This window comes from Hydra vulgaris, chromosome 07 (genome assembly GCF_038396675.1).
Source record: "Hydra vulgaris chromosome 07, alternate assembly HydraT2T_AEP".
Lineage (NCBI taxonomy): Eukaryota > Metazoa > Cnidaria > Hydrozoa > Anthoathecata > Hydridae > Hydra > Hydra vulgaris.
In genome coordinates, this window is record NC_088926.1 from 20,805,021 (window position 1) to 20,824,017 (window position 18,997).

The 18,997-nt window shown below is 23.3% G+C and overlaps 2 protein-coding genes across 2 annotated transcripts in view; one reads left to right on the forward strand and one right to left on the reverse strand.

Annotated features, from left to right (window-relative positions):
• Window positions 1–1,590, reverse strand: part of LOC100211662 (glycine receptor subunit alpha-2) — a 60,814-nt gene extending 59,224 nt beyond the window's left edge. The window contains exon 1 of the mRNA XM_065801330.1: window positions 1,425–1,590. The gene's annotated coding sequence lies outside the window, so the exon portion shown is untranslated. The remainder of the gene's footprint in view (window positions 1–1,424) is intronic.
• A 2,743-nt stretch (window positions 1,591–4,333) lies between these two features.
• The window catches only part of LOC100198644 (glutamate-gated chloride channel), a 60,251-nt gene continuing 45,587 nt past the window's right edge, over window positions 4,334–18,997 (forward strand). Inside the window, exons 1-3 of the mRNA XM_065801332.1 lie at window positions 4,334–4,600; window positions 5,546–5,629; window positions 16,977–17,074. Of these exons, the coding sequence (XP_065657404.1) occupies window positions 5,580–5,629; window positions 16,977–17,074 (148 nt within the window). The 5' untranslated portion in view covers window positions 4,334–4,600; window positions 5,546–5,579. The remainder of the gene's footprint in view (window positions 4,601–5,545; window positions 5,630–16,976; window positions 17,075–18,997) is intronic.

Here is an 18,997-nt window from a genome sequence, read left to right on the forward strand (position 1 = left end):
AATTCTCTCGGACGTTTTTCAAATTTTCAAAAATTTGTGAATATCGTTTCCGTATAAAAACCAAAGAGTTTTTATATAGAAATGATTCCAAGGCTCCATGAAACCAGTACACAAATGTTTTTTGGTGATTTCAAGCCTTTGTCACTTATTTGGCGATTTCATGCCTATTTAAATTTTTATAAGTGTTACACTTTGTTCAATTGCCTATTATATTAAATGTTTGACTTTAAAAAATTTAGGAAATACGTTGTTGATTTTGCTTTGAGTTTTGGACTCAATTGTTAATAAAATTGTAGTTAAAATTAAAAAATATTTTTCTATTTTTTTAACTGTTTAAGGGGAGCAAATGTTTTCATAGTAAATATTTAATTCCAGATTTTTGCTGCCGAGTAAAAAACGTCGGAGTAATAAGCTTAAACAAATGTAAATCACATAATACAATAGTAGGTAATTTTTACTTTTTACGAGTTTTGTACGAGTTCGATCCCCGCCATGTCCCTGATAGTAGCAAGCTTAACTTGTTTCTCCACGCAGCGGCCTGTTTCGTCAAGGCACGTGTTTCGGAGTTATGGAGTTGAGAGAGGGTTGCAACCTCATGTGGTTACAATCCTCCACAACTATAGTGGCCTTCATAGCCTTGAGGAGGTAAATTAACAAACAAACAAAAAACAAAACAAAACAAAAAAGTGATTGTAATGTTATAACTCTGTTTTTAAGCGTTCTGGATATGGGGAGAGGGGCAGCAACCTCCTAAGACAATTTTTAACTTATTGACAGATACCCCAACACCCCCAAAAGGCAATTTTCATCTTATAGTGATTTTTTCAGGTATATAGTTGAAAGAAATATAGCAGAAAGCAGTCGGCAATTTTTAAGATTGCGCCCCCTCTCATTTTATTTCAAGAATCGCTCCTGAGTAAGATAATATACAGGTTAGATTAAAAATAAGCAGCGTGTGTCAAAAGAGTTTAATTGAATTTTTACTGAGATAAATGCAGATAAGTTCATTTGAACAAATTTAAATTTAATTTTCATTTTTTTTAAACAATTTGTGAATTCTATCATAATTTAAATTAAAAAACTAATAATTGCGATTGTATAACAATGCCAACATTAATCTTATGCTCGGTTAAGAAGTTAAAATTTAAAGTAAGAATTTATTTAGGTAAATATTGTTTATTAAATAAGATGCAAAGAAAGATATTACAAACTTCGACATAAGTATTAGTAACAGCATTCCACGTACTAATTTATTAACGAAAGTGTACAAATAAAATATGATAAAAAATGATAAATATAAAAGAACAAATCAAGTTAAATGTAGAGTGTTCCTCAAGATTAAATTGTTAATAATTATTTTCTATTTGATAATCTAGTTCTTTTTTTTAGAATAAATAGCAAGATACATAGTAAAATAAACTTACAAAAACAATGCATAAATTTGAATACACAATCTGTAATATACCGTTGATGCTGAAAAGTGTTTTACAAAATTATAACGTTGCTTAAACTAAAACATACGTTATTTTAATTATTTTCACGCTCATAATATTTTCTGCTATCATATTAATATATTTTTAACTTTGATTCGTTAGATTAACCGCATTGTTCCGGATTTATGGTTAGATTATTCAAGTATATTAAATAATTGTTTTTAAAAAGCATTGTTTATAGAAAAACCATACAAATATATAAAATACTTAATATATAAAGATATATATATATATATATATTAATAACATAATAATATATAAAATGATATTATTTAATAACTAAATAATATATAAAGACTATATAAACTCATATTAATATATATATATATATATATATATATATATATATATAATATATATATATATATATATATATATATATATATATATATATATACAATGCTTTTTTTCTCTTAGAACACACCGAAATGGCGTTCCGGCACCTTTTTTTTTTTTTTATATAAACGTTCTTTTTTTTTCCTCGTATTATTATATAAATGAACTAAGTTCATTTTTAAATATTAAACACTTTTAATAAAAGTTGCTAGTTTTTGCATTTAGGTCGTTTATAACAGTGTAGACGCATGCACACGGCTACTTTACTCGCATCCAAAAATCCATGAAGCTTCACTTCAATAATTCTTACAGATACAACGCTCCGCGGAATCGAAATAGTTCTTTTTTGTTTAATCCCTTTTTCCAGTTTTGCCATTCTTTCCAAAGTTTGTTTGGTATTTCTCGATCCTATCCACTCTTCAATATGCATAATCAACTGTATAATATTTTTCAAGTGATTAATACAGATGCATTCCACCTGATTGCAGATCATCAACATAATCATCTTCCAAGGCTAACACTGTTTTTGGATAGATATCTTTGTATTTTGATATATATTTTTTATGGTAGCACTAAAAATAAATAGACTTAAACTGTAGCCAAAAATTAAACTTGTAAACCGTAACTTCAATAATTTCATTTTCATTAAGTCTTTAATGGCTGCGTATCTCAATCCATTTCGTAAACTTGAATTTGGATAAATGCTTTTTTTATGTCGGCCAATACGCAGAATTTATTCATCCGATTTCGTTTCAGAATCTCAATTATTAGTGACTGCAATTATGGTCCCACTTCCAGGCAACCGTTTAATGAAGATGATTGAGCATCTTTTCGAGCTGAATAATCATAAACAACCCTTTTTTTTTTTGACTAAGCATTATCTTTAATTACCGCTTGATTAGAAATGTAGTGAATGATCTCTCCCGTAGGTTTTTCTGATTGTACATATATACGAACTTCTAGCACCCGTATCCAACATTATACTCGCTTTTCACTATTTACTTTTGCAATTACTGTCAAGTGGATAGTTGTACTCGCATTAAGCATCGTTCCCATGGTTTCTTTTTTGTTTTAAACTTTACTATCCAAGGTAGCATTAGTATTTTGACAGATTAACGTGTAATGTTTTTTATTACATTTTCTGCATTCTCTCGATTGACAATTTGATGTGTGTCCATAACCAATATAGTTGTAACATAATCTTTTGATTGTTAAAGCTCCTTGCATCTTGCAACGTTGTTTTTTTGATTTTGTAACTCGCAGTAAACATATCCGTGTTTATTAAAACTTGACATCATTGCTTTCTCATAATTGCCACTATTGTGTTGCTTGAATGCACTGTTTTGATGTTCATAAAACCGTCCACGGTCTTATGAACATCAAAGCACTGCATTCAAGCAAAAGAACGATAACGCACAGTTATGACTGTACATTATCGTTCTTTTTCTTACATTACATTCGTTCATCGTTGGGGTTGAAAACTGAGTTCAATGGATTTCTTTCAATGTATTTTTGCAGCTTTTTGACAAGTTGCTTAAGTCCCCATTCTTCCTATCAGTCACCGTTTTGCTTATGTATTTCACGAACTGGTCCAAGTTTATCCATTAATGAATACACAACAGATTAAGCAGTTTCTAGTTTATGCTTTGTTTTCAATATTCGTATTTTTCTTGCAAGATTGTTGAAAAAGCTGTAAACTTATTTGATTATGTGCGTGTTGTTTATAGTCGTTATTACTTCAAAATCTTTAATTGACGCTTTGTGAACCCAAATGTCTTTACCATAAATGTCTTCTAAAATACGTTTTGCTTCTTTGTATCCATCCAATGGATGCGGTAATCCAAGTTTGTCATCTCTAGGTTTTTTTTTAAGATTTTTGTGCATATTTCCTTTTGCAATTTATTAATCAATAACGTCTGTAAATCAAGAAAAAATTGTAAAATACTGTAAATATTCAATCAAGTCTTTTTATATATAATTTTAAAGTTTTTCGCAACTTGAAGACCAATCTAATAGATACTAAAAAATACCCTATCCTTTTTAGGGATGGGGTGCAAGCTATGTTTAGCCTTAAACAAAGCTTGCTACGGCAATGAACATCAATACGCTTCTCAAATAACAGGATAAAATAGTTTTAGAAAACTTTGAAAACAAATGATCATAGTTGCTACTTATAGTTATAATAAAAAAACTTAACAAAGTAGTGTTTTTCGAAAGTGGCTAAAATTTTTTTAATTTGCTTCACAATATTTTACCATAAAACTGTCCATAACAACTGCCTGAATAAGGCATAAAATTATACCCATTAATTACAAACAAAAATTAAAGATTGAAAAGTTAAATCGAATGAAAAGATAAAAAGATTTTAGGAATTTTACTCGACTAAATCGATTTTTAGTCGATTAGTCACTAAGTCACCTTTTAGTAGATTCAGTCAAAGTCAATAACAACAGAATGAATGAATGAATTAGTTAAAAAAAAAAAAAAAAATCAAAACTTTGCTCGTGATGAAAAATCGTTTCTCGGAAATTAACAAAAAAATAACTTAATAAATTTTGGCTTCGATAATAAATTTGGCTTCGATAAAAATTTCATTAAAATGTACTATTTAAAGATTTTGAAAATAAATCTTCAATCTAAATTCAATTTAAATCTTCAATCGCAAATCTTATTAATGAAATCAATAATCTCGTTAATTTAATCAAAAAATAATTGTTCTGTTACATACAAAACTAGTTAACAATATAATTATAGTTCCTTCATTACGTAATGTAAGTTTTTGTTGTTGCTGTTTTTTATTTAAATATTTTATATTTTATTGTAGCATATACAAATTGCTAATAATACTATATATTTTTAAAACATTTAATACTGATTAGTAATTATTGACGTAATTGTATTTTAAAAATATATTAATAGATACATTAAGTATATTTTTGAATACATTAATAAATACGTTTTAAAAATACGTTACAATTTGTTGTATATGCCTAAATAAAATAAATATATTTGGGGTTAAGTATTTTATTAAGTAATTTAGGATTATGTAATTTGTAGAATATTTTAACAAATAAAATTCTAGATGCTGGTTTATTGCATTATTTTGTAACTATAAATAAGTAAATAAAGATAATAAAAAATTATAATTATCTCAACAAATTTATGTGTTTAGAAAAATTTCATAGCAACAATTGAAAACTTGTAATAGCTGCCATAATAAAATATATTATTATATTCGTGCATGCATGCATCTTTTCAGAATTGCTTTAGCATTCTCATTATTAATTATTGTCATAAGTATTAATAGTCATTTAATTAAACTTGTAAACAAAAGATACAAAAAGAGCATAAGTAAAAGTTGTTCTATTTTTCATAAGAAAATTTGCATATAATATTATTAACTTTAAAATTGTATAATTTATAGTGGCTAAAAAAATTCAATTCTTTTTTTTTGTTCATTTTTTCAATTGATGCCATTGAGTAAAGCATAAGTTAGCTTTTTGTTAAAAACAACTCTGCAACAACTTCTCAACAGCTTTGCTTATAGAAGGTTTATAAACAGGGTTAATGTGAATTGCTAACCATGTTTTTTTGAATTTGTCAGATTATTTTATTTTGAATTTTAGATTAATTTATCAAATATGGATAAAAAGAATTATAATTTATTTGTTTTACTAATATATTAGTAAAGTAACAATACTCTGTCTGTTTCATAGGTAGGCATCATTTTGTCAATATAGTTGATAAAGAATGACTTATAGAGTCCAAGTTTTGATTATAATCATCTACTTTTTTGAGAGGTAGCATTTTTAATTTTGTTTATTTGTTAATTTTTTTATTATTTGTTGTTTTATTTAATCACTTAAAAAAATTTGAATCAAGATTTATGAAACAAGGCAGTATATTAACCCTATAAAATTGTGTATTTTTCTAAAAAATTTCCTTAAATTTCCAGTCTCTGTAATAAAATTACAAAATAGTTTTCTTGACATAAAAATCTAATATAATTTTTTTTTTAATGGAATGATAATGTTTTTGAAACTGATATATAATTTTGCTTCTTTTGAGATCTAGCGTAGTATACTTTTGCAAAAACTTATTTTTTATAATATATGTATATATATATATATATATATATATATATATATATATATATATATATATATATATATATATATATATATATATATATATATATATATATATATATATATATATATATATATATATATATATATCAGCTCAGGTACATCCTGCATTTCAGAGATAATTTTAGATGTTGCTATCGATAAATATAACACAAAGAACTCCAAACTTATAAAAAAAAGACATAAACTTATTAATAAAAGAACTCAAAGCATGATTTAACTTTAATGGGAATGTCAGTTATATAATTGCTTTTTTTATTAATGCACATTCGAAAACTACTTTTAGGGGAAGTATATATAAATAATATAAATAAATGATATAACACAATACAAAAAAAAAACAATTTAGAAATAAGACCGATTTTTTCCACTTATTAAAGAAAACCATTTATTCAACAAATAAAATTACAATAGATTATTTGACTGTTTTAGTCATCTTTAGTTAGGTTAAAAAAAAATTCTTGAATTTTATATACACATATTATACAGTAATAAAGTATAAATTACAATTTTTTTATTAATTATGACAAAATAAGCAATAGCAAAAAAAAAAAATACCATAAAAAGTTATTAAATTATCTAACAAATGATTAGCAACTAATAAAATGGTAACTTTTATGTGAAAAGTGATATTTTATAATGGTTTAACTGTTTGTTCATATCTGGATTTTTTACATTCAATGAACAAGCTCTTCTTAATTTTAAGCTCAAATTTATTGGAGGCAGAATCCAATATTGAGAAACAGTCATTATTATAATTATTAAAAAAATTAATACCAATATAAGAAAGTGTAAAGTAGTCATGTCATAATAAAAACCAAGCTTAGTATTATTAAATTTGTATGCGTACGATGTAATTCCTGTTATATAAGTGAAACTTCTTGCCACCTCAAAACAGGAATGATTTAACACTACAGGAGAGACAAAAACTCACATATATGTGAGTTTTTGTCTCTCCTGTAGTGTTTAATCATTCCTGTTTTGAGGTGGCAAGAGTTACGCCTATATAACAGGAATTGTTTGTATATATATATATACAAACATCTCCATGCTAACAATAATTGTTTTAATGATTAATTGTTTTAATAATGACTGTTTCTTGATATTGGATTCTGCCTCCAATAAATTTGAGCTTAAGATTAAGAAGAGTTTGTTCATTGAATGGAAAAATCCAGATATAAACAAACAGTTAAAGCATTATAAATTACACTTTTCACATAAAAGTTATCATTTTATTAGTTGTTAACCTTTTGTGAAATAATTTAATAATTTTTTTATTGTGATTTTTTTTTTGCTATTGCATAATTTGTTGTAATTAATAAAAAATTATAATTCATACTTTATTATTGTAAAATATTTGCATATAAAATTAAATAAGTTTTTTTTTAATCTAGTTGAAGTTGGCTTTAAAATAGTTGAAACATGTATTTAATTTTATATGTTAAAAAATTGTTTTTTATTATTAAGTGGAAAAAATTACTATTATTTCCAAATTGTTGTATATATATAGGCCTTGTTTTAAATAAAATTGCTAAACACAATAGCTTAATGTGAATTTGACGTCCTAAAAATCTCTTCATTTTTTTATTTTTTAAAGATGTTAACTTTTTTAAATACTGCAATAATATTATTAACCGCAAAAAAAGTTGAATATTATTTAACTTCTTTTTTATTAATACTATTAGGGAATGTTTATTTTCTTTTACTTTTTTTTTATTATTAAATAATTACATTTAATATTACATTTTTAAAAATGCTTGATATTACCAAATTTCTTTCTTTTCTCGACATTGGTATAAATGAATTAAAATATGTTAAGTTTTTGAATTTTAAAAATGATTATTTCTTAAATTTCTAATTACAGCATTGCAACTACAAATGATTTTTTTTTTTTAAATTAGCAAGTAACAAATAAAAAAGTTACATTAATTTATTTACTTTATTTATTAAAAGTTTATTAGTTTATTATTGTATTATTTAAAATTGTATCGCTGTATATATCGTTTATTAAAAAATAATCGGTGTGATTTAACTTGCGTTATAAAAAAAAAGTTTAACTTATGTTTTGTGCAAATTTTTTGATGAAGCTGTTTATTTAAAATATAATTTTGAGTTAAAAAAATGTTTAGGAAGGAAAACGGAAAAAAACATTGTGATAAAAATGAGCTAATTTTTTTTTAAGAACAAATAAAATATAAATATTGAATTATATTTAGTAATATTTTTAAATAAATTTGACAGTTAAGTTAATAGCATTAATTTTAAGCATCAATTTTAATTTCAATAAACTTAAATATATTTTTTTAATAAAAGTTAAATTATATATTTTTTAAATCAAAATTTAATTATGTATTTTTTTATCAGAACAAAATTATATATTTTTATTAAATTAGTTTTAAATTAAATCATATATTTTTTATTAGATTCATAATAATATTTACAAAAATATTATTATGAATCTTTGCTTCAAGCTTAAAATATAAGCATTTTTCAAGCAAGAAAATCAATTTTTACAATAAAATAAAAACAAAATAAAAATAAACTTATCATTTTATTTGAGTTTTTTTCATTAGTAAATAGCACTAATTTAATTGTCATTTAAACTTTTGTAACAAATGTTTTTACATAATCATCATTCACAAGTTAATGTTTTTGTTTGAAAATCAATTACTTCTTTATCTTACCGCTTTTAGAATAATTTAAAAGTTAAAAATGATAAAAAGTTGCTGAACCAAAATCATTTAAGGCGTACGTATATATATATATATATATATATATATATATATATATATATATATATATATATATATATATATATATATATATATATATATATATATATCAGGCCTTGTTTTAAAACATTACGTGTAGAGTGATTTACATACGCCTTAAGTGGTTTTACGTAAGCAATAAGCGGTTTTGAGTAAGTGACTTTTTATCATTTTTTAACTTTTAAATTATTAAAGAAGCAGTAAGATAAAAGAAGTAATTGATTTTTAAAAAAAGCACATTGACTTTTGAATGACGTTTATGTAAAAACATTTGTTTCAAAAGTTTGAATGACAATTACGTTAGCGCTATTTGCTTATGAAAAAATAAATATTGTTCAATATTTAAATTTTATTTCTTCTTAAAAAAAATTAGCTCATTTTTATCACAATTGTTTTTTTATTGGTTTTCCTCCTAAACATTTTTTACTCAAAATTATATTTCAAATAAACAGCTTCATCAAAAGTTTGCACAAAAAATAAGTTTAACTTTTTTTTTATAACGCAAGGTAATTACAACAATATAATTTTAATTAATGATGTTTGAAAAAATAATCTTTGCTTTCACAACAAAATCGTTAATAAAGTAATAAAATTTTAATAAATAAAGTAAATAAATTAATGTAATTTTTTTTTTGTTACTTGCTAATTTTTTTTAAATAAAAAATCAATTGTAGTTGCAAAACTGAAATTAGAAATTTAAAAATTCAAAAATTTAACTTATTTTAATTCATTTATACAAATGTGGAGAAAAGAAAGAAATTTGTTTATATTTGACATTTTTAAAAATGTAATATTAAATTTAGTAATTTAATATCAAAAAAAAAAGAAAATAAACATTCCCCTACAGTAATAATGAAAAAGAAGTTAAATAACATTTAACTCGTTTTGCTGTAATCTATATAACATTGCTGAACTTAGTAGTAGTAGTGTTAGTAGTGCCCTTTCGAGTGTGTTTGACACAGAACTCCAGCAGCCATTGCAACCGAGGTAACAACGAGAAAGAGTTGCAGCACTTTGTTTTAAAAGAAAATGTGAACGAAAGTGTATGCAAATATCTAACCTACGTAAACTTCAAATTATGCAATGTTAAAACATAATTAAACATATATCAAGTTTTACAGTTTGACTTTTACTTGAAAATTGCATTAGGTCAACCTGTCTTTAATTTTTGATCTATAGCATTTATTTCCGTTAAAAATTTTTAAATATAATTTTAAAATTTCGACAGTCAATGCATGGCCAAGTGGTTTATGCGCCGATCTTCTCAACAAAAAAGCTGTGGTTCAAGTCCACGGTTTTTTTAAAAACTTTAAAAAATACTTGTTAAGTTTTATGAAGATTATATACAAATATATCTAACGATGTTATATATTTTAGCAAACGAAAAGATTTTTAAAAAAGTCAAAAGTTCTAAAAACATTAAAAATGTTATTTTAGTTTTACATATCAAGTTTTTTTACAACTGAGTTGAATTTGTACAAGAAAAATGAGTATACAACATGTTTATATATAGAATATAAAATCTATAGTTGTTTTGTTTTGCATTTTAAATAACAAAAATTAAAAAATAAAGCAAGCTGATGATTTGAACTTGCCACGCGGCGACCTTAAATTTTGCAAAACAAAAATTTGGGTTTAAAAAGTATGTTTTTTATACAAACATAATTAAAAGTTCTAATTTTATATTTATATTGAACCATTTTATTAAACTAATTACTTTTAAAAATAATTAAAAGTTTAAGTATCCTAAAAACAACATTCAACTAAACAAACAATTCAAGATAATTAGATCTAGATCACTATAGGTTAACTATATTTGATAGTAGTAGCAGTTGATAGTAGAAGCAATTCTTTTCATAAATAACAATTTGTTATAAGAATCTTTATATTCTTGTCAAAAGCATTTGACACCATAACATTAGCTAATAGAGGTACTTTAGATGTAAAATTTTCATGAAAATTGTTATTGTAGATGAGAAACATTACAGGAGCGAATATAGAACTTTGTGGTGCCCTTAAAGTTGCATGAAATAAAGTGGAGTGTAGGCCTTCAAGAATAACTTAAATTCCGCAGTTAGAAAGAAATAGTTTATTAATCTCAAAAACTTTATATAAAGAAACTAATAAAAGAGTGAAGACTAATCATAGGATAGTTTGAGAGGTCAAAGTGTTTTCTAGAGTTTTAAAAAATTGGAACCATATATTTAGCACTTTTTTAAAGTTTAATATTGATTCAATAAGGAAATATAGAGTTTTACAGCTATTTTACCACGTCCCCTTTAAATATTCAAAACCAAGTGCGCAATAATGACAGAATTTAGTTAACCATCAAAATAGTATTATAGTCCATTATTTTTTGGCTTTATATACTTTTTGGCTGATCCCTTATCTAAACTTTTGAATAAGGGATCGTCCATAAATTATGCAACGCTAAATTTTACTAATGAAGAAAACAAATAAGATCAAGATTTTTCCTCACAGAGTCGTATGTTAAATAAAAAATCAAAACAGCTCATTAAGTTTAATCAAAATCACCATCCTAAAGAACTGAAGATCTCTTTTCCTTTTTTAAAAATAAATTTAGTGTTGCATAATTTGTGGGCGAATCCTAAGCTTTTTATAGTCTATTGTTTTTACGGTCGAAGATCTTCTTAGTTCTGCTATACTATTATAAAATAATATTGCTATTATAAAATAATAATAAACTGCGATATTATTATAAAATTTTTGCTATAAATATTGCTATAAATACAGCAAGAATAAAATTTTTTTTAAATTTATAAGAAGATGTCTTTAATCCCCCAAAACGACACTGGTGACAGCACCCTAAACCACTGAGCTATCAATGATATGCGTTTAGGAGAAAAACAAACCTAGTTATAAATCTCTTATAAGCTCTAGGTATGCTGAAAGGGTGCGAATGTTAATTTTTTTGCTCTTTAAGCAATTTTTTAAATGAATTATTTTACGTAAAAATATTGAAGTAGACAAATAATAGGTATAGAAATAGGTATAGGTGTGGAATAGATAAGTATAAAAATGGTAGAGTTAATAAAGGCCAATATTTTTTGGGTCTGGAAAGCTAGGATATATATATATATATATATATATATATATATATATATATATATATATATATATATATATATATATATATATATATATATATATATATATATATATATATATATATATATATAAGGGAAAAGTTTTGAAAAGTTCAGTGTGGAATAGTCTTACAGAGACCCGTATTTTTACGGGTCAGATCAGCTTGTTAATATTATTGCAGTAATTGAAAAAAGTAAATGTCTTTAAAAAATAAAAAAATAAAGAGAATTTTATGACGTCAAATTCACATAAGGTTATTGCGTTAAGCATTTTATATATATATATATATATATATATATATATATATATATATATATATATATATATATATATATATATATATAAATATATATACATTTATATATATATATATATATATATATATATATATATATATATATATATATATATAAATATATATACATTTATATATATATATATATATATATATATATATATATATATATATATATATATATATATATATACATTTATATATATATATATAATATATATATATATATATATATACATATACATTTATTTATATTTATATATATATATATATATATATATATAATATATATATATATATATATATATATATATATATATATATATATATATATATATCAGGCCTTGTTAACAAGCGTTACGCATCTCTCAATTTGCCTGCGAAAAGGCGATTTGCCTACGCGTTCAGCAATTTTGCGCTACACTAAAACTTTTATCTTTTAGAATATTTAAATTAACTTTTGATGTCGTTAACGTGACGTTTATTCAGAAGAAATAAAGTTGTAAGTAAAAGCATTTAACCACAATTGTAAACTAATAGATTTTTTGTTAAAGAAACAGTTTGTTTAATAATTTTTTTTGTTTTTGTTAAAAATTAGTTAAAAAAAATAAAGTGTGTTAAGTTTTATCTTAAGGAATTAAATATATAAATTCCTTTTAAATATTAAAATTATTTTTAGTCATAATAGTTTAAAAAATGCACAATTTATTTTGATGTAAATATTTTATTATTAAGATATTTTGTTTATTGTTAATTCAATAACATAAAGTTTTAATGACGTTCGTTTAATTTATGAAAATAAATTATGATCACGAATATGTTATCGGTAACTGATAAATAACAAAAAAAAACTCTTTAATGTTTAAAAGCATTATTAAAAAGAGTTCACAAATTAAATAAGAAAAAATTTATTAACAGTTAGTAAAATAACCAAATACCAACTGTAAAATTATAAGAAAATAAACAAACATTATTTTATGTTTCATGAAAAAAAAATTTTTTTTTAAATAAAATTTAGTTCATATTTTAAAAAAATAATAAAAAATATTTCTAAAATAAGAACTTAGATTTTATTTGTAACTTTTGTTATAGTGAGGAAAAAAACAACTGTTTATATGATTTTTAACGTGTTAATAAAATAACTTTAATTACAATGCGGTACTTGAAAAGACGCAATATAACTTCTAACAATGCAAAATATATTTGCTGAGTTGAGTTACTTGGAAATGCGTTACTCGTTTTTGCTACGCAGCGAAATCTCGTAACAAGGCCTGATATATATATGACGATAGAAATAAATAGAAATAGTATATTATACAAAATAGAGAAAGAAAAAAAGATAACAAATCAATTAATAACAAAATAGTTTTTTCTTTGACTTTAAATCTGTAAGTTGTTTACAAAGTCAAATATAAAAGTAACACTCTTTATAGAATAGAAAAACTAATACATTATATATGTAACTATAAGTTATATGGTTGTTTCATATTTTTACATGATGATTGTTCTTCTTTTTCGTTTTTTATTGTTTTACGCTTATAAGCAACTATAGCAAATTATAGCAACTATTGCAAACTATAGCAAATCCTGAAATACTTATATATGAGGGACAAGAACTTGTTACAACTGTTATAGAATAAGAAATTTAAATAAATTTAAATAAAAAAATTAATTATTTAATTAATTTGTGTACAGTTTTTTTAGGGTGGTTGTTATTAAATTTAGTATTTCAAAAGGTTCTTTTTTGCAATACATATACTTGTTACATTTATCGTTTGCACCTGGACTCAAAAACCAGTTACTTTATCAAAACAGCCGTAGGAGCCTCAATGAAGGAGAAAAAAATTATTTTAGAGTAAGAGTTAGCTAAAAAATATTGAAAGGTGTATGACAGATGTATAATAGCACAAAATTTAAGCAAAGATTTATTATTAATAGTTGTTTAGGTATATTTCAACAATAACATAGTAAATAAAAGGAAGGGGGTGGGTATAACTAAGCGCACTGAGCCGAATGTTAAAAAGCAACAGATATCCAAAATTACAAAGCGCTATAAGATTGGGGATAAAAAATGTACAGAAATATAAAGGTAATATGAAACAATTAAGACTATGTAAAAAATGTGGAGACGGCATGGCATTATTGAAGCTTAAAAACTATGTTCATATTTGTGTGCTTGTTACTTAAAATATACACTGAGAGGATTAAATGGTATAAGAAATGTGAATGTGAAGGAGATGTGCATCATTCAAAAATATACTACAGAAAGATTATTTATCTACAAAATAAAGATAACAAAGCAAATATATGAGCAAAATTAAAAATGAAAATAACAAAGCAAAATAAAAACTAATTTATTAAAATTCCTAATTTTTTGTTTTTTTGTTTTTTTGTTTTTCTATTCAAATATATTTTAATTTCTTATTTTACTAGTTTTGCTTTCTTTGTTTTTGAAACTTTTTTTTGCAAAGTATTAAAATGTCTAATATATAAAACTTGCAAATGGTCATGACCAAGTTTTCTAAATAAAAAACTTTTTTGTGGACAAACAAGATAGAAAACCGCACGCTTTTCCTTGAAAGGCTTGTTATTTATATTATATTATCAATCAAATTAACAATAATTCAAAGCATAGGTGAATCAAGGATTTATTAATAATATAAGTACAATTATTTTCGTCAAACAAACTTTTACCTCCTTAACAGTACTTAAAACATCCATAAGATAAATAAAAAAATAATGCCAAAAAATGTTCACCCATACATATTGTTTTAATTTACAGTCAAAGGATGCTAATGCCTTACTGACTGAGACCTCCTCTAGTAAAAGTCAGACAAATGCAGAAATCTTTACCAATCAAGCAAGTGAAAAAAGTCAGCCAAATAATACTGCCAGGCAGGTAAGAATAAGTACAGTTAAACAGCTATTGACTATAATTGGTGCACAAGCCTCACAGTTAGATTCAGTAATCTCTAAATTATACTGTAGTGTTCTATGTTGCAATTCAAATATGGCCCAGGCCTACCAACCAAGTTGACCAAGTTTAGAATGTTTGGAAACGAAAAAGAGTTCAGAATGTTTAGAAAGTCCTGGTATGCTAAATGGTAATTGCTAACACTTGGTGTAGCAAGGCATAAACTATTTTACTTCTACTGTCAATTTATAGAAAGTATCAACAATGTGACTTAAGCAAAAAAAGGAACCTGTCTTTATTAAAACCAGATTCGACAATTTGAAGAAGGCAGTTACTAAATTTTATGAGCACAAACCAAGTAATGCACATTTAATAGCTTATAAATCAAATGGCAAAATCTGTAAGTCAGTACAGAATCAGAAGGCAACCTTTAAAAAATGATGTTACTGAAATTAAAAAATATGCCGGGACTACAAAATTGGCTCCAAGGCAAAAACTACTTGTCCCCAATAATAGTAAATAAGTGTTTAGAACCATTTTGTCAAGCGGTTAAATTAAGGTATGTTAAAAAATTGAAATTTTTTCTTTTTTTTTCCTTTTTTAAAATGATTTAAAAGATTTGAATGATATTAGGTAAATGTTTGTCACTTTTATACACAAGTACCAAATGAAATAATTTATTCTTTCTCTTAATACAAACCAAATTATTAAAAGTTTCTTATGCTAAATTAAATTTTTTTTTTTTAACCTTTTTATTTTCATGTTTAGAACTTAAGCAATTTTTCTACGAAAATATTGATGGATTTTAATTGTAATTTAAGTTTATTTAAATTAGCTCAGTTAAAATTAAATTGCAATACTTGTAGTTTAAATACAATGTAGTTTTAAACCATTTATGTGGAGATTCGTGTTTTTAAAATCTAAACAATTTTATAGACAAATAAGACACTATTATATCTATATTAAAAAAGGATATTTGTATTAAAGAAAAAAAAAAAAGGTAACTGGAGGGCTTACTTTACTTAAAAATATAGTTTATAAATATTTTAACAAAAGTTTAGGAAATTTACTGAAATAATTTCCAGTTTGATTTTGTATGTGTGTGTAAATTTTGATATCAACTAAGAAATGTAATAATTAAAATTCTAAAAATGTAAATATTTGCATGCAAATATTTACAAATTTAGAAATAAAAACAAATTAATTTAAAAAATAACTCTAGGTTTTTATGCAACTCTCACCAATAAATAGTATTGCTGTTTTTTACTAAAATATATAATAATCATATTATATTAATTATATACTAATTACATTAATGTTAATTACAAATATTTCTACAATAAAAAAATTGGTAAGATAAATAAGATTTTATAAATAAATAAAAAATATAATATGTATTTATAACCACTTATTTATTTATAATTATATATATATATACATACATTTCTATATATATATATATATATATATATATATATATATATATATATATATATATATATATATATATATATATATATATATATATATATATATATATATATATATATATATATATATATATATATATATATATATATATATATATATATATATATATATATATATATATATATATATATATATATATATATATATATATATATATTTGAATTATGCTTTGTTTTATTTTTATATGAAATATTAGTTTTAATTTGGAAATTAGTTTTATAAAAAAAACAGGTAAATAAGCATTAAATATGGTATTAGTATATGCTGTGTAGTACTAACATCATGATTCCAGGAGATATCTAGGAGTTTCATTATCTAGAATATCCAGACATCATGATGTTTTACACTATTTTTTGTAATTTATTATAAGCATTATCTCATCTTAGTAACATGTAACATTTATTTTCAAAATAAATTTAGCTGTAGAGCAAACCCAGGAATGAATTGGGAAAAAGCTACTCTGCTTCTTGATAAAATACTGATAAATTACCAAAATGGAGTAGTTCCTATTTTTGAAAGTAAGAGCATTTTTTTGTTCTTTACCTTATTAATTTTTTTATTTTTTACCTTTTTGTTTTATAAGGTTTTAAGTTTTTTCATTTTTAAGTTTTTATAATTTTAATTATTCAAAGTTTTTGTTTTAGATTTTTTGAAGTAGGTTGTAATGTGTAGTTTTAAAATACAAAAATTTGAAACAATTTTTTTATTGGTTTTATAAATTTTTCAAATTTTTTTTTAAACAAGTTTATTTGTTTGATATTATGGTTGGCTCATATCACTGGAATCACTTGATAGAATGCTAGTTTCTCTGATGAGTTTGTAATGCTTACATTGGAGTCATATCAGAGAGTTTTCTGACTCCAGAGTGTTTAATCTCTATGATTGAATTGGTTGAACCTTTACTTTTTTCTTATGCTAGACTTTTTTTTACTCTAATATATCAAGGTAAGCCTTGATGTTTTAGAGTTTTTTCATGTGACTTCTGTTCATACACGTTTCTTTTTTAGATATTACATTTAAAAAAATCCACTTGTACTAAACCCAGTGAACAGGTATATATATTGGACCCTTATGGACCCTATGTATATATATTGGACCCTTCCTTCCAATTTTTTTTTATAAGGCTGTTTTGTATTTATCCAATATCTGATTGTCAGTGAATAGTGTGGAGGTGCATTATCTTACTGAAATAAATCTAATGCATTATGTTTATTGTTATTGTTTTATCATAGTTAATAGACTTGAATGTTTTGAAAACTTAGAATTTTGCGTAAAAAAAACGATTTTAAGTTGAAATTTTGATCATGTGACATTGACCATACACAACATAAAAACATGCAATGGCTGCAGAAAGCAAAAATTGTAATTATTTTTGTAGCTTATGTTGTAGTGAGTTTATTATGCTCTTGAAAAGTTTTAAAAAAGGTAATGAACTTGAAAACTGTGCTGGATATATTGTAGAAAATGTGAGTTATTTTAAAAATTGAAAATTATGTTTATTTTTTTAAAGTTACTCATTTACATAACTGTGATATGCTGGTTTATGTTATTAACAAAACCAACAATTAGTGTCTTTTATCGTAAATTCTCACAAAAAATTAATAAACAGGAAATCGCAAATGTCTTAACTACTGTAAATTTTCACACATTTGTGGAATTTGCTGACACTATTATAAAAAAACTTCTTTAGAAATGATTGCTTAGGCTTTTTTTTTTTTAATTTTTTTAAAATTTATTTTAAAATTTAAAAAAAAAAGGGTATATAATAATGTAAATATTATTTGTACTCATTTATTTTTATAGTTTTTAGGAGAAACTTATTTTCGTGCCTACATTTAGAAATTAATTCCGATTTTTTGTTTAATAAGCATTCTTGATTTGCATGTGTAATTATTTCCAATTTTTCTTCTAGGCATACTATGCATTTCCAAAAAATGCATACTATGTCTACAAGAAAAATTTGAAATAATTACACATGAAAATCAAGAATAAATGTAGGCATGAAAATAAGTTTCTCCTAAAAAAACTATAAAAATAATTGAGTTCAAATAATATTTACATTAAATATCCTTTTTTTTTAAATTTTAAAATGAATTTTAAAAATATTTTAAAAAATTAAAAAAAAAAAAGCCTAAGCAATCATTTCTAATGAATTCTTTTTATAATAGTGTCAGCAAATTCCACAAATGTGTGAAAATTTACAGTAGTTAAGACATTTGCGACTTAATTAATTTAATTTTTTGGTATAAATTGAAGCTTTATTAATTTGATTATTCATTTCTGATGAATCTTTGTTGATGAAACACAGTGTAAAATGAAAAAAAATTTTGTTAAGTGATTTTCTACTAATATATATATAAATATATATATATATATATATATATATATATATATATATATATATATATATATATATATATATATATATATATATATATATT